At 47.7% G+C, this 14,923-nt stretch overlaps 1 protein-coding gene across 1 annotated transcript in view; it reads left to right on the top strand.

The window, feature by feature from the left end:
* TIMM50 (translocase of inner mitochondrial membrane 50) overlaps positions 1-14,923 on the top strand; it is a 395,791-nt gene that overhangs the window by 357,757 nt on the left and 23,111 nt on the right. Inside the window, exon 9 of the mRNA XM_086938707.1 lies at positions 14,419-14,575. Within this exon, the coding sequence (XP_086794833.1) occupies positions 14,419-14,575 (157 nt within the window). The remainder of the gene's footprint in view (positions 1-14,418; positions 14,576-14,923) is intronic.

Below are 14,923 nucleotides of genomic sequence, written 5' to 3'. Positions count from 1 at the left end.
TTATATGTGCCCCACATATATATATCCATATATATATATATATAAACCTGAGACTAACTCCGTTATGCCACAAATACAGCTCCATATATATAAACCTATATATAAACCTATATATATATATATATATATATATATATATATATATATATATATATATAAAAATAAGCAATTGCAGCCTAATAAACACCAGAGCTGAATTATGCTGTACAGAATTTCCATAAACCATGAACAAACATGCATTATAAACATGAGACCACAACAGTATTGTTTCAGAACTGTTTTAATGCTCAGAAAGCAGTGGAAATTCTCATGAAACACTGAAAGCATAGGAAGCTCTCAGGCTGCATTGCAAAACTACAGTCTAAAAAGACTGAAAAGCTAACCTGCATCAACATGCAGCAAACTGACACTGTGCCTTTAAGGCCCCCATGACCCCCAGCTTCCCGTCATGCCTCAGGGGTGACAGTTAGGTCAGTTGTTCTTTCCGGCTCCTTCAGGAAGGACCCTGGTAACTCAGCTCCACTCTTTTCTGGCTTTTTGTCATAAAATTCCTTCATTATACTGATTTTTTTGACTTACTTGACATTTTTCGTCAAGTAAGTATCTGTCTTTATTGGCTGTTTTTCTGAGGCATTTTCTCTCAAAATGCCCTCACTCTTTGATAACTGCCCTTCTTGTGGCAACAAGAAGGCCAAAACAGACAGAGGGGGTAAGAAACTGAACATTGAAATGTCTGTATACTTTGTTTGCCTGAGCATCATGATCCAAAGACTTGTCCTCACTGCGAGCGCCTGTCAGAAAGAACTCTTAAGGACAGGGAGAGGAATCGCATTTATGGCCTGGCCCAAAGGTCATCCAGAGGAAGATCTCCGGTGAAGAAGGGCTCTAAGAGGGCTAGAACACCTTCAAGGGACAAGTCTTCACGTCCTTCAGCTTCAGCGTCTGGCTCGGCGCTGAAGAAACAACTACCGGTGGGTCATTTATCGAAAAAACGACCGTCGACGGCGGGCTCGCCGTCGAAAAGATCAGGTTCGTCGCCGACGTCGAGGATTCCAGCTCCGTCGTCGAAATCCCCTCCGCCGTCGTCAACCAGGCGACGATCGGCGTCCAGGGAGGTCACTCCTCCGCCATCGTCAACTCGGCGACGATCGGCGTCGAGGGGCGTTACACCTCCGCCGTCGTCATCCAGATGACGATCGGCGTCAAAGTGTTACCCCCTTCGCCGTCGTCAACAAGGCGACGATCGGCGTCGAGGCCCAAGATCCCTCCGCCGTCGAAAACCAGACGTCGATCGGCGTCTAGGAGACTATCTTCGTCAGAGTCTCGTCTGCGCTCGGCGTCGAAGGTGGCCAATACCCCTCCGCCGTCGTCGCATAGACATTCGACGTTGAGAGAGGAAGCTCCGTCGTCGGCTGGTCAACGCCGTTCGACGTCGAGGGACCATCATTCCTCTCATCGCTCGCCATCGAGACATTCAACGCCGAGATTACTTCCTCCGTCGACGCCCCTGAGGTTTTTGACGTCGAGAGAAGAGGTTCCATCGTCAGCAGTGCAACGCTGTTCGATGCCGAGAGATCAGCATACGTCGACGTCGAGGCATCCGACGTCAGAACACCAGACGTCGAGGCCACATGAAAGGGCTGATTCGACGGCAAGGGACTCGGTGATTATGGTGGCTGAATCAGCTTCGCGCCACTCCTCTTCATCTTCTGGCTCCTCGAAATCACCCTCAAGGTCCAGAAGTCCGGTCAGTAAAACACCTTTACGACGGACAGATCCTTCTTCGGAGGGGGTGAGGTTGTCCCCAAGATGGTACCAACCTTTGGATAGATGGCGAAACTCAGGGGTTGCCAAGCGGATGCGAGAGTACGCTAGTCCCGAACACACGTCTCCACTTCAAAGACTGGTGGCGGAAGTGGACGGACGCAGCCCTCCCAGGCGTCAAGCTGAAAGATCGCCTGTGAGGAGGCCGTCCAGGTCTCGTTCTCCCAGAAGGGAAGAGCCGGCCAGATCTCGTTCTCCCAGAAGGGAAGATCCAGCCAGATCTCGCTCTCCAACAGGAGAAGAGCGTCCAAGAAGATCGCGTGAAAGGAGGCATGGCTCTCATCAGAGGAGTCGAAGAACTCCATCGTCTTCTTCTTCTTCCTCAACCCAATCTTCCAGGAGAAATTATTCTCCCACACTGACAGATATTCCTATCTCCAGAGTTTCTCCAGTGGACGACATCAACACGTATCTACATGTCTTGCAGAGAGGGGCTAAGAAACTGAACATTGAAATGTCTGTCCCCCAAGTGGCAACGACGGTGATTTTTTAAACTTTGCATCAAAAATCTGTCTCACGTCCATTACTACCCTTGGTTCCTGTTAATGTAGTTTTTCTAACTCCAGCGACTATTAAGGCGGTGCCGGCTCGCATACAAAAAAAATACAAGCCAGCTGACTCCGACCCAGTCTTTGTGAAGGCCGACCCTCCAGCAGACTCTGTGATTGTAGCGGCGGCTCGGAAGACTCATGCAGTGTCTGCCTCTTCCTCAGTGCCGCCAGACAAAGACAGCAAATCACAGGACTTGTGGGGCCGAAAAGTATGCAATTCTGCCTCTTCTTCTCTAAAGATCTCCAGTGCGGCCGCTCTATTAGGTAGATATGATAGAGCCCTATGGGATTCCATGGATCGTTTCAAGTCCAAACTACCAAAAGAGGACCAGAAGGACTTTGAGGAAACGCTGACAGAAGGCTGCCTAGTGTCTAATCAAATAATTAGCACAGCGGCGGACGGCGCAATGCTGGCGGCTCATTCTTATTCTCATGGAGTTTGTGCCAGGAGGTCTTTTTGGCTGCGCCTCACAGGCCCGATGCACAACAACGCATCTTAAACCTTCCTTTTTCTGGTTCTTCTCTCTTCGGAGAACACGCGGACGAGGAGATGAGCCGAATGAAGACCGAGCTGGACACTGTGAAAGTGGTCGGTCTAGAGAAGAAAAAGGAGGTCAAGCGCCGCTTTAAAACCAACAAGGGCAAAGGGGCTCAACAGAGGGTTCAAACCCCTCAGTGGTCCCAAAACAAGAGTCAAGGCAAGTCCCAATTTCGATGAGGCAAATCGGGCAGAAGTAGAGGAGGTCACCAGCAGTCCTCTAACACTGCGAGGGGAGGAAAAGCCTGAGCAGTGGCTTCCTCTGGCGCCGTTGCCCACTCCAGTGGAAGGAAGTGCTTCACAACATCTGGCAGAGTGGGTCAGCATCACAAAAGATCGTTGGGTGCTGAATATACTGCGCAATGGATACACGCTACGTTTCCGTGCGCTCCCAAAAACATTCCTCCGAAGAAATCTCTCCCCCACCAGTTGGAACTGCGCTGGAGAGAGGTGAAAATTCTTCTGCAAAAAAGAGCCATAGAAGAAGTACCTCCCTCTCAAAGGGGAAAAGGAGTCTACTCCAGATATTTTCTTGTTCCCAAAAGAGATCAGGAGGACAAGTTCAGACCCATCCTAGACCTTCGTCTTCTTAACAAGGTCATAGTCAAAGAAAAGTTCCGCATGCTAGCTCTTCACCAAATATGTCCACATCTGCAAGTCGGGGATTAGATGTGTTCGGTGGATCTGCAAGATGCATACTTTCACATTCCGATTGCACTGCGTCACCGAAAGTACTTGAGGTTTGTGATCGGCAACAAGCATTACCAGTACAAAGTGCTGCCCTTCGGGCTCAAGTCTGTACCACGAGTCTTCACCAAATGCATGGCAGTGGTGGCGGCTTTCCTTCACAAAAAGGGACTTTTCATCTATCCGTACCTGGACGACTGGCTCATAAAAGGTCCATCTCCTGTACAGGTAGCGAACGATTTCCAGCTTTGCCTGCGCCAGTTGCACAAACTCGGGCTCCACGTCAACTTGGAGAAGTCAGTCCAGCAGCCAACACAGTCCACCCACTACCTAATCTCTGTTCTGGACACAAAATTGGGAAAAGCGTTTCCTTCGGAGGAGAGACTTTTTTCTATGCGGCAGAAATGCTGAGTTCTGCTCGAGTCGAGAAACCCAACAGTCCGACAGGTTGCCTCCCTGCTAGGTTCCATGGCGTCCTGCATCTTTCTCATACCGAACGCCAGGTTGAGAATGCGTCCTTTACAGCAGGCTCTGGAGGACCAATGGGACCAAGCGACAGGGCGTTGGGAGGACCGAATCAGTCTGCCCCAAGCAGCGAAGACTTACATTAAATGGTGGACTCGACCACAGAATGTTCAGGTGGGAGTGTTTTTTCACCAACCTCTCCCAACGCAGTCAATAGTGACAGACGCTTCTCTACAAGGCTGGGGGGCACACATGGGGTACCTTCAGATTCAAGGTCGGTGGTCGGCGTAGGAGCAGACCTATCATATCAATATGCTGGAGCTCCGAGCGGTGCATCTTGCGCTCAAAGCTTTTCTTCCAGCGATCAAGACAAACTCAGTCCTGGTTCAGACAGACAATACAACCACCATGTTCTATCTGAACAAACAAGGAGGCACAAGGTCACGCCCTCTCTCCCTGGAATCACAGGCGATCTGGCACTGGCTTCTCGCTCGAAATCTCACAGTGGTAGCAGTGCACCTTCCAGGCGAGTTAAACGTCAAGGCAGACGCACTCAGCAGGCACTTCGAAGATCAGCCAGACTGGGTGCTAAACGACGAGGTGTTAGACGAGCTTTTTCGTTGTTGGGGTCGTCCAACTATAGACTTGTTTGCAGACGACAAAAACAAAAAATGCCACTCCTTCGCGTCCAGATTCCACCGGCCAGGGACGCAGGGGAATGCTCTCTTGATGGATTGGTCAGAGACATTTGCTTACGCATTTCCTCCCCTATCGCTGATCCCAAAGGTGGTTTCCAAGCTCCTCAGGCCGAACATAGAGATGATTCTCATAGCTTCGGACTGGCCACGGCAGTGGTGGTACCCGGACCTTCATCATCTGTTTGCGTGTCCACACAAACTGCTACCTTGCAGGCCAGACTTGTTGAGCAAGATGAACGGGAGGATTCTGCATCCCAACCTTCCGTCACAGAACCTGACAGCATGGCTCCTGAAGTCCTGCAGTACGGACATCTGAACCTGCCTCCTGAATGTATGCACATTTTAAAAGAAGCTAAGAGGCCTTCCACAAGAGCGTCTTATGCGTTCAAGTGGAAAAGGTTTCATATGTGGTGCAGGGAGCGTCATCTTGACCCTACTACGGGGCAGGAGGAGGTTGTTCTACCATACCTCCTTTCCTTAGCAACATCTGGGTTGAAGTATGCTTCCATTAGAGTACATCTGTCAGCCATTGTAGCGTATAGGAAATCACCAAGCCAACTTTCTTTCTTTCAAGTTCCAGTGGTCAAGGATTTTCTTCAGGGGTTGAAGAAAGTCTATCCCCCTGTGCGAAATCCTTCTCCTCCTTGGGAGTTGAACCTGGTTCTATCCAAGTTGATTGGGCCTACTTTTGAGCCCATCCACAAGGCCTCGTTGCAACCCCTCTCTTGGAAGGTTGCGTTCTTGGTGGCAATTACATCAGTGCGAAGAGTAAGTGAGATACAAGCGCTGTGTACAAAAGAACCCTACACTGTTTTCCACCATAACAGATTAGTCTTAAGAGCACATCCATCCTTTTTACCTAAAGTGGTCTCTGATTTTCATATTCATCAGTCCATTTCTCTTCCATCTTTTTTCCCAAACCCTACGACCCTGGCTGAGCGGTCTCTGCACTCTTTAGATCTAAAGAGAGTGCTTAAGTTTTATTTGGAAAATACCAAAAGTATTAGGAAGACGGATCAGCTCTTTGTCAACTATGGTTCAATGAGAACAGGCTTTCCAGCTGCCAAGAGATCCATCTCCAGATGGATTGTTTCCTGTATTAAGTTGGCTTATCGGCTGGCGGGCAAGCCATTACTGTTGTCACCTAAAGCACACTCTACTAGGGGGAAAGCGGCCACAGTAGCTTTCTTACACAATGTCCCTATGTCTGAGATTTGCAAGGCTGCAACCTGGAGATCAGTTCATACCTTTACAAGGCATTACTGTCTTGAATCTGATTCCAGGACTGATACTCAAGTAGGACAAGCCTCTTTGAGGAATCTATTTGGGTAGCCTGTGGCCTGTACAAGCTTAGTTTTTCTAGGCTTAGTATTGATATTACTGTTTATCATTACTCCTTTGCCCACAGGGAGATGAGGTGAGGCTCGCTATTCTATTCTAATGCTTATGACTATTGATGAGGATCCCCTGGAAGAGAAGGATTAGTTACTTGCCTGTAATCCTAGTTCTCTTCCAGGGGTATCCTCATCAAAGTCATAAGCAACCCTCCCGCCTCCCCGGGCAAAGGATTATTTTAAGTTGGAGATATGGTTAACCTAAATGTTTCATGGTTTTTTCAGTCTCCGCAAAGAACTGACCTAACTGTCACCCCTGAGGCATGATGGGAAGCTGGGGGTCATGGGTGCCTTAAAGGCACAGTGTCAGTTTGCTGCATGTTGATGCAGGTTAGCTTTTCAGTCTTTTTAGACTGTAGTTTTGCAATGCAGCCTGGGAGCTTCCTATGCTTTCAGTGTTTCATGAGAATTTCCACTGCTTTCTGAGCATTAAAACAGTTCTGAAACAATACTGTTTTTTGTCTCATGTTTATAATGCATGTTTGTTCATGGTTTATGGAAATTCTTTACAGCATAATTCAGCTCTGGTGTTTATTAGGCTGCAATTGCTTATATATATATATATATATATATATATATATTCCAGCAAAAGTTTTAGCGCTAAGCTGTGTTGGCCACTTGCAGCGGCGGGCTCTGGACGGGATCGCCAGTCCCTAAATACTCAACCAATTCGTTCACAGTCCACAAGAACGACGTCCAGGCCACAAGTAGTATTCAAATCTGGATTTATTTCACAGCCCTACTTCAGCTGTGAAATAAATCAAGATTTGAATACTACTTGTGGCCTGGACGTCGTTCTTGTGGACTGTGAACGAATTGGTTGAATATTTATATATATATATATATGTTTATATATATATATATGGATATATATATGTGGGGCACGTATAATATAATGTTTCCGGGGTCCCGCGCATAGGCGGGAATATTCTAATGCTTATGACTTTGATGAGGATACCCCTGGAAGAGAACTAGGACTACAGGTAAGTAACTAATCCGTATTGACTATCCTAGTGTCTAAGTTTCAAGTAGCTTTCTCCTAGTCCATCTGGAAATGACCTAAAAGAACTAGTTTCCAATTCTTTCGTTCCCATTCTAACTCTATGGTAACTTGCGTGTGTGTAAAGACTCTGCACACGCCTCCCGTGGGTCTCCTACTTCCTATCCTTTGGTAGTACAGTGTAGCCCCAGCGATGCCCTAGGCCTATCCTTTGTGACGTGGTTCTTTTACCATTTGTTTAGTATATGGTTTAGCGTGCCCCTAGGGCCCTACTGTATTTTGTGCAACTTATTGTATGATAATTAAGTATCTTATGTGCTTGTGCCTCTGACTTCATAAAGAGTTCAGAGGGGTTGTTTAGAAATAAATACATATATATTTTATATATATCCTGTGTGGTGTCCTTTCATTTGGTATTAAGGGGGTTACATATGGTAAAACAGCTGGCTTCACATGCCCTCTTGAGTTTAGCCTAAGACTGCTTTTGTCCATGCTACCCCTAGGATAGCTGGTCTATAAGGTTGACTTTACAACCATCACCATAAGGGTTGTTTGGACTGGTGCAAGGTGCTCCCTAGAATAGTGAACATGATATACCAGGCCAACCTCTCACAATGACGAGCTGAGCTCATAATAACGGCCGCGGAACGCCCACGCGGGGCTAATTCCTCTCCTGTGCGGGCGTTCCACGGGAGTGGGCGGAGTCGTGACGAGCTCAGCTCCACTGTGCAGCATGACGAGCTGAGCTAGTCACGAGCACCGCGGCGCCACACCCGGCCCCCCTCCCCCTGCACCGTGGGGCAATTAACCCCGCAGCGAAGGGGTTAAACTTAACGAAGATGAAGTCCAGCAAAAATTAAGCTTACGGGTGAAAAAAAATCCTGCAAAATGTACGTTTTGAGAGGGAATTTTGCAGGAAAAGTCTGCCATATCCATTGAAGTTGTTACATCCATAAATCTCAACATCAAAGTTGTGAATATTGCACATTTGCGCCACTAGAACTTTAAACATTTACACCCCTAGTTGCTTTCCCAAATGAATACGATTGCTTCTGTGGGATTAATCTCAGACAATAGCATCATAAGAGTTTGTCAATCAATCAATCAGATTTATAGAGCGCGCTACTCACCCGCTAGGGTTTCAAGGCGCTGGGAGGGGAGGGGTCCGTTACTGCTCGAAAAGCCAGGTCTTGAGTTGCTTCCTGAAGGAGAGATGGTCCTGGGTCAGCCGTAGGTGGATGGGGAGGGAGTTCCATGTCTTGGCCGCCAGGTAGGAGAAGGATCTTCCTCCGGCGGTGGCTCTGCGAATGCGTGGGACGGTGGCAAGGGCGAGGCTGGTCGATCGCAGCTGGCGGGTGGGCGTGTAGAAAGTGAGGCGGTTGTTGAAGTACTTGGGGCCCAGGTCGTGGAGAGCCTTGTGTGCGTGGGTGAGGAGTCTGAGCGTGATTCTCTTGCTGACTGGGAGCCAGTGCAGGTCTCTCGTGGGCGGAGATGTGGTTGTGGCGGGGGATGTCCAGGATGAGTCGTGCGGAGGCGTTCTGTAAGTCTTTTCTGTAGTTTGGCTGTGGTTCCCGCGTAGAGGGTGTTCCCGTACTCCAGTTGGCTGGTGACGAGTGCCTGGGTGACCATCTTCCAGGTTTCGGTGGGGATCCATCGGAAGATCTTTCAGAGCATGCGCAGGGTGTTGAAGCAGGATGACGAGACGGCGTTGACTTGTCTGGTCATCGAGAGGGAGGAGTCCAGGATGAAACCCAGGTTTCGTACGTGGTCCGTTGGCTTTGGGGTGGTGCCCAGGGCAGGGGGCCACCAGGAGTTGTCCCAGGCGGAGGGGGATGATCCCAGGATGAGGACTTCCGTCTTGTCCGAGTTCAGTTTCAGGCGGCTGTTCTTCATTCACTCGGCGATGTCTTTCATTCCTTCGTGTAGGCTGGTTCTGGCGGTGGCGGGGTCGTTGGTGAGGGAGAGGATCAGCTGGGTGTCGTCGGCATAGGAAATGATGTTAAGGTTGTGTTGGCGTGCGATGGCTGCGAGGGGGCTCATGTAGACGTTGAAGAGGGTGGGGCTGAGCGAGGATCCTTGGGGTACTCCGCAGATGACTTCGGTGGCCGCAGATCGGAACGGGGGAGGCGGACTCTCTGGGTTCTTCCGGCGAGGAACGAGATGATCAACTCCAGTGCCTTCTCTTGGATTCCACTTTCTGGTAGGTCATCTGGAGCACAGCTTCTTTCATGCTGCATATCCAGGAACTGCAATCCTTTTCTCCCCTCCCTTCTTCGCTCAGTCTTCTATCACCAAAACCGTGGAAGAAATTATTGACCCAATAAGTTTATTCGAGGATCATGTAAAAAAGAAAAGTGCCTGAAATATAGATGCATTTTAGTTTGTAAATCATTGCATAGACTACTTTCCAAGTCCTTTCCATAGCTCTCAAAATAATGTAGGACACAGCATCATAGATCTGGAAGCATAGTACTTTGCATCTTCTTGATCACTTGACCCCTGAAAGAAATCTTCCACATAACATCCGCTAACCCATGCAAATAATTTTTATGCCCCAGTTTTTCCATTCGTGCAGGATCTCTGTCGTTTAAAAAGTCGTAAAAATCTGAAATACAGATGTTTTCATCTTATGGAAGAATTGCATCATAAAGAATTTGGAATGAAGGTAGAATGGGTACTTCTCAAGTTGAGATTCCTAAAAAAATTGAATAAGATCAACAGAGCCAGGGTCGGTAGATGGCACCATTTATAGCTGACCTGCAAAGGGAACGAGGTTCAAGCCTGAACCTGTGCGTTTCAGATCATTTGGTTTTGACACCTTTGTTTTGGGTTACGTTTTCCACTGTTTGAGCAACTTCACCCCTTTTTGTGCGCCAGAACGGGTGGGGTCTTATACTAATACAATGAGTAATGATCTATTTTTATCACCTACTTTAGCTACTAATGACTGCGACTTTTCAGATGTCTATTTTTGACATTTTACCAGAAAAGATCACACATTTTGAGTGTCTGGCCGTTTACCCATTACGAGACCTGGGTATACTCCAGGGCAATAAACCAGCTATCCCTCTCTTGCTTGTGAATAAACTTTTCTGTATGAAATGGACATTTCACCCTCCTCCTACATTTCATACTCATTCAAACTAACATGGGCCCTTGTTCATGCTTTTTTGTTACTGATTATTTAAAAAAAAAGAAAAAAAAGCACAGGCAAAGGTCTCCCCTTTCAATGGCATTACCCAATGTAAGTACACGTATTGACACAAAATTGGCCCATGTGGTCACTCTTGTAAGCGAAGCATCTATCACAGTTAGGTGATTCAGTGACTGAAGTGGGCTGACCCATTGGCCCATGCTGTATTCTATGGTGGACCGAAACAAAATGTGAATGACGGGTGAACCGACCAAAAGATGGGGACTGACCGAAAGCATCTGTATTTATACATATATAATTTGATAGAAATATATGTATTTTTGTTATGCATTTTTACCGAAACACGAGGCTAGCGAGACCGTCAAAGTTGTCTCTTGGCCTGACCTGATAAAAAAAATGACATTCATGGTGAGTCTGTTACTCTTAGTCCCTGCTCGCCCTCCTTTTTAGTTCTCGCGTGGCGTAGGCTGCACACCTGCGCAGTCTCGCTCGCGAGATTTAATGACTCTGAGTAGCGAGTGTTATCCCTCCTAAACGGCGGCCAGCCATTGGAGAAGAGTTCTCTGTTACGTCAGTCTCTCGCTCTAAGCCCCGTCTTTTACGGATTGAGGGGCGTGTTTTTTTACTTTGTTCCACTCTTCTCCATTGGCTGGAATGTCAAAAACACCCCCCCCCCAGTCTGAAAAGGCCAGGGCTTAGACACAAATGGCGAGCGTTGTGCCCGGGTTGTTTTGTGCAGCTCAACTAAATGGATCTACCACGAAGGCTCGCCCGATACACTGACTAGTTAAATGAAGCGGCGGAGCTGCGAACGATATAACAAAGAGTAACCTGGTCATTGTACTTGCAAAGCACTGTCATTACGAAGTTCGTAAACTTAATGAAAACACAGAAGAAGAATCCATACTTCACCTATCTCAAGTAAGGTAGTGCCAATCAAACAGCTTTCAGTTTTAGACCCCGGAAAAGGCAGTTAATCTGGGCCTTATATCACCCGCATGGGGGTCGAATAGTGAAACTACACCGGCTTGACATTCACTGACCCTCCTCTTCCCGTGTCACGTGCAAAGCATTAGCCAATAGCAACATAACAGCCTATCCGACACACTCAATTGAGAGGAAGCGGCTCTCCCCAGCACACGACTCCATTGGCACGGCGCACGTGCTCCGACAGAAGCTGTCCTCTTCGGATAGCGCCCTGCTAGCTCGTGCGCCCCTCATACTGCCTCCCTGACCAATGTACGGGTAACCCATATAGGGGGATGCTAATCCACACAGCTATTTGTCTGACAAGCTTGCCCCTCACAGCGGGGTGAGGCCGGTAACCGGCACACAAAGCCCGGCCATGCGGGCGGCCTAGCGCCCCTGAACATAGCCCCGGCCACGAGGACTAAGACAGGTTGGGGCAGGGGCTCGGAGGGTAGGGGACACCCTGGTGCACACACCTCACAGCTCCGGCTTCCTTCCTTGCGTGTAGTGGCGGCAGCACTGCCCCCCACTCAATTCCTCTAGCGGCGAGAGTAGCGCTCGCAAAATGGCGGCCCGCCTCACGCTGCTGGAAGCCCGCGACCCCGTTCGGTGGCGTGCTCCCACAGCCGCCGGCCGTTTGCACTGCACCTCAGTTCTGATGTATTAAAAACATTCTGAGCCACCTTGCCTTGGCCACAGATTTTTTCACGTCTGTTCGTTTTTTTCAGGACTCGAGCTCTTAACGCGGGATCAGTCCCACCGTGACGTCATTGCTGTCTGCCTCAGTTTACGTATTTGGTATTTTTTTCGGGTTCTCGTAGCTTAGTGTCACCCCCACAGCCCTGCTTCCGCTGTTTACGCTACAATTATATTAATTGGGGGGGTTAAGCGTGGTGGTGGTGTTGGGGAGCGGATATCCGGTGTAGAAGAAGCCTTAGAGGTGGGATTGTACTGCTGCACAGAAAGAGGGAAAGAGAGTGGAAGACCAGACAGAAGTAAAAAAAAATAAAGTAAGACAATGGATGAGAAACAGAGCGACAAAGAGGGAGAAAAGTGTGGAAAAGTTCATGGACAGCAAAAATTGGAGGGGGGGGGAGCGGTGGAGCGACAGATGGAGTGACATAGAGAGGGGATCAGTGCGGGAGAGAGAGGAGACAGAAAATAGGAAAGACAGAGAGAGACAGTTATGTAGAGTGTGGGAGAGAGCTTCACAGAAAGCTGTGAACTGTGAGTGCTGTAAATAGCTGACTTGTATAGTACATGCAAAGAGACCACAAGAGGACGCGGGGCACGAGGGGGGGCGGCCATCGGTTTACAAACAGCTGCAACAATAAACGACCCCAAAAACATGGACACAATGAGATTGTATCCAAGTCTGATTCACTGATTGCATTTGAACCAATAAAAATAAAGCACTTGCTGGCACTGCGTGGAGCTGCCGACAGAATCATCTCTCGAGCCCTTGTTCCTCTCCGCGGAGAACGGGGGTTGCATCTCGCGGGAGAGGGGGTGCTGGGGTGCACTTGTTTGGCACACGAGCACGGGGTGCATCATCAGTGCAGCTGGTGCAGTGACACCTGGATACGGGAGAAAAGGGTCCCACTGCCCCTTGTTTACTTTCCTCAGTTTTGAATGAGGAGATGTTTTGGAGGTGTTGGGGGCATTCACAATTGAAACATATATTTTATTGCTAATAGTTGTAAAAACAGTCCTCATGTAAGTATGTAATCACTGTGTTTTGTCATTTATGATCTTGAAGTGACTACCTGGCTGTTTCCATTGAAGAAGAGGAACAATATTTTCAGGAGTGGTTGTGGCGCTTCTTCCGCCTTTCACTGTTTCTTACTCTACTCTTCCCCCCCCCTTCTGTCCACAGTCTTCTTTTTTGTGTTCGTTTTCTAAAGTGCCGAGATAGTTCGCTCGGATGTAAAGTCTTTTACTAAGATGCAAGAGCAGAACCTGTCAAATTCAGAATGCAAGGATAACATTTAAATGTATAATCCGAGAGGTACCAATCAATAACTTCGGCAGAGGAGCCAAGTCAGTAAAAACAATGTCTTTAATCCGATTGAAGGCGTGAATGAAAGTTGTAACGAACTAGCGACAGAAGGGGTAAAGAAATATCTCTCTCTCTCTCTCTCTCTCTCTCTCTTCCTCCCTCTCCCTCTCCCTCTCCCTCTCCCTAGTTCTGAAAATGAAATGCACCAAACAGTCTGGTCGGAGGAGTGGGGGGTGTTTGTTGGTCTCTGTTTGTGGATGTGGCTGTGCGGATGTGGCTCTCTGTGTGTGTGGATGTGGCTGTGCGGATGTGGATGTGGCAAATGCAATAGGTCTCGTATTTGCGAGAGATAAAGCTATTGGGATTGCAAATGACAATGCCATTTATTCATCTGTTTTTAAAACAAACACATAAATAAAAAGTTTGTCATTTACAATGCCAATAGCTCTAACTTTTCCGAAGGCGAGACCGCTGCATTGTAAATTCTTGTTATACCCATCCAACCATGCATTTATGGAAAGGCCTGTAGGAGCTGGTTTGGATGGCTAGTGACTCCTGGGTGGAGATTAGTTGCGCACAGTTGGATGTTCTTGCTGGGACTGTCACTAAACCTTTTATGTGACAACATTCTTGTAGAATAACAATAAGCCAGCAGGACCAATTCATTGTGAATCAGGTAAAGCAAGCGTCAAGAGTAGTAGAATAACTGTGAAGGTAATGTTCTAGAATTTCTTCTATTTGTATCTTCTAAGAGCCCTGCAGGAACAAGAGAAAGTACTGTGGATGAGTGCACTAATGATGTCTGCAATACCAAAACGAAATTTCTTTTTTCTTTATTCAATTGCTGTTATATTTAACCTTCATTTGCCTTTCCTTTCTGGAGTTCTTTCTTGACAAACGTTCTTTTTATGGAAATGTATAAATGTGTACTGTGGTCTTCCTGAGCAGATTCCTTCATGCCTACTGGAAGTCCCTCAAGATTGGGATGAATGTGTCCTTCAGTGAAGGAAGGATGGATAGATGGCACAATTATATATAAATAAAAGCAGGTGTGATGCTTAACTCAATCGGGGATCTTGATTCTGTATCCTAGGGCGTCTACTGACTTCTCCCTTTGTCTTGTTTATTCTCCCTCTCAGGATATTTCCTGTCTTAACAGAGAGGCCTCCAGAGTGGTGATGGTGGATTGTAACAAGGAGGCATTTCGTTTGCAGCCATTCAATGGTCTGGCTCTGAAGAAGTGGGATGGAAACTCTGATGATAGGACACTGTTTGATCTTGCTGCGTTCCTAAAAAGTACGTTTTGATAGGGTGTGGGTCTTGCACATCATTATACATGGGAGTCGAGCAGCACATTTTGTGGTGATGCAATCTGTGGGTAAAAGTGTTGTCTGTTAAACTCTTAATAATTTCCTTTTAAGACCCATGCAGATCTGTCTATCTTATACCTAACTAAGGAGGCATTAGAGCACATTGTGGGTTAGAAAGAGTACATCTGATAGAGACATCTAGCCGCAGATTCCTTAACCTAAAATAGCCCCAGGCGTCAGACTGGATCCGGAAAACTTTTCGCAGCAGCACCTCTTAGCGCTGTCTGGTCCTCGCCGGTGGATTCGTCCCCAGCGCCGGTTGTGTGCATCGACT

Source organism: Lissotriton vulgaris, chromosome 9, assembly GCF_964263255.1.
Source record: "Lissotriton vulgaris chromosome 9, aLisVul1.2, whole genome shotgun sequence".
Taxonomy (NCBI): domain Eukaryota; kingdom Metazoa; phylum Chordata; class Amphibia; order Caudata; family Salamandridae; genus Lissotriton; species Lissotriton vulgaris.
Note: the sequence above shows the minus strand (reverse complement) of the source record. Positions and strands in the feature narration are given on the sequence as shown.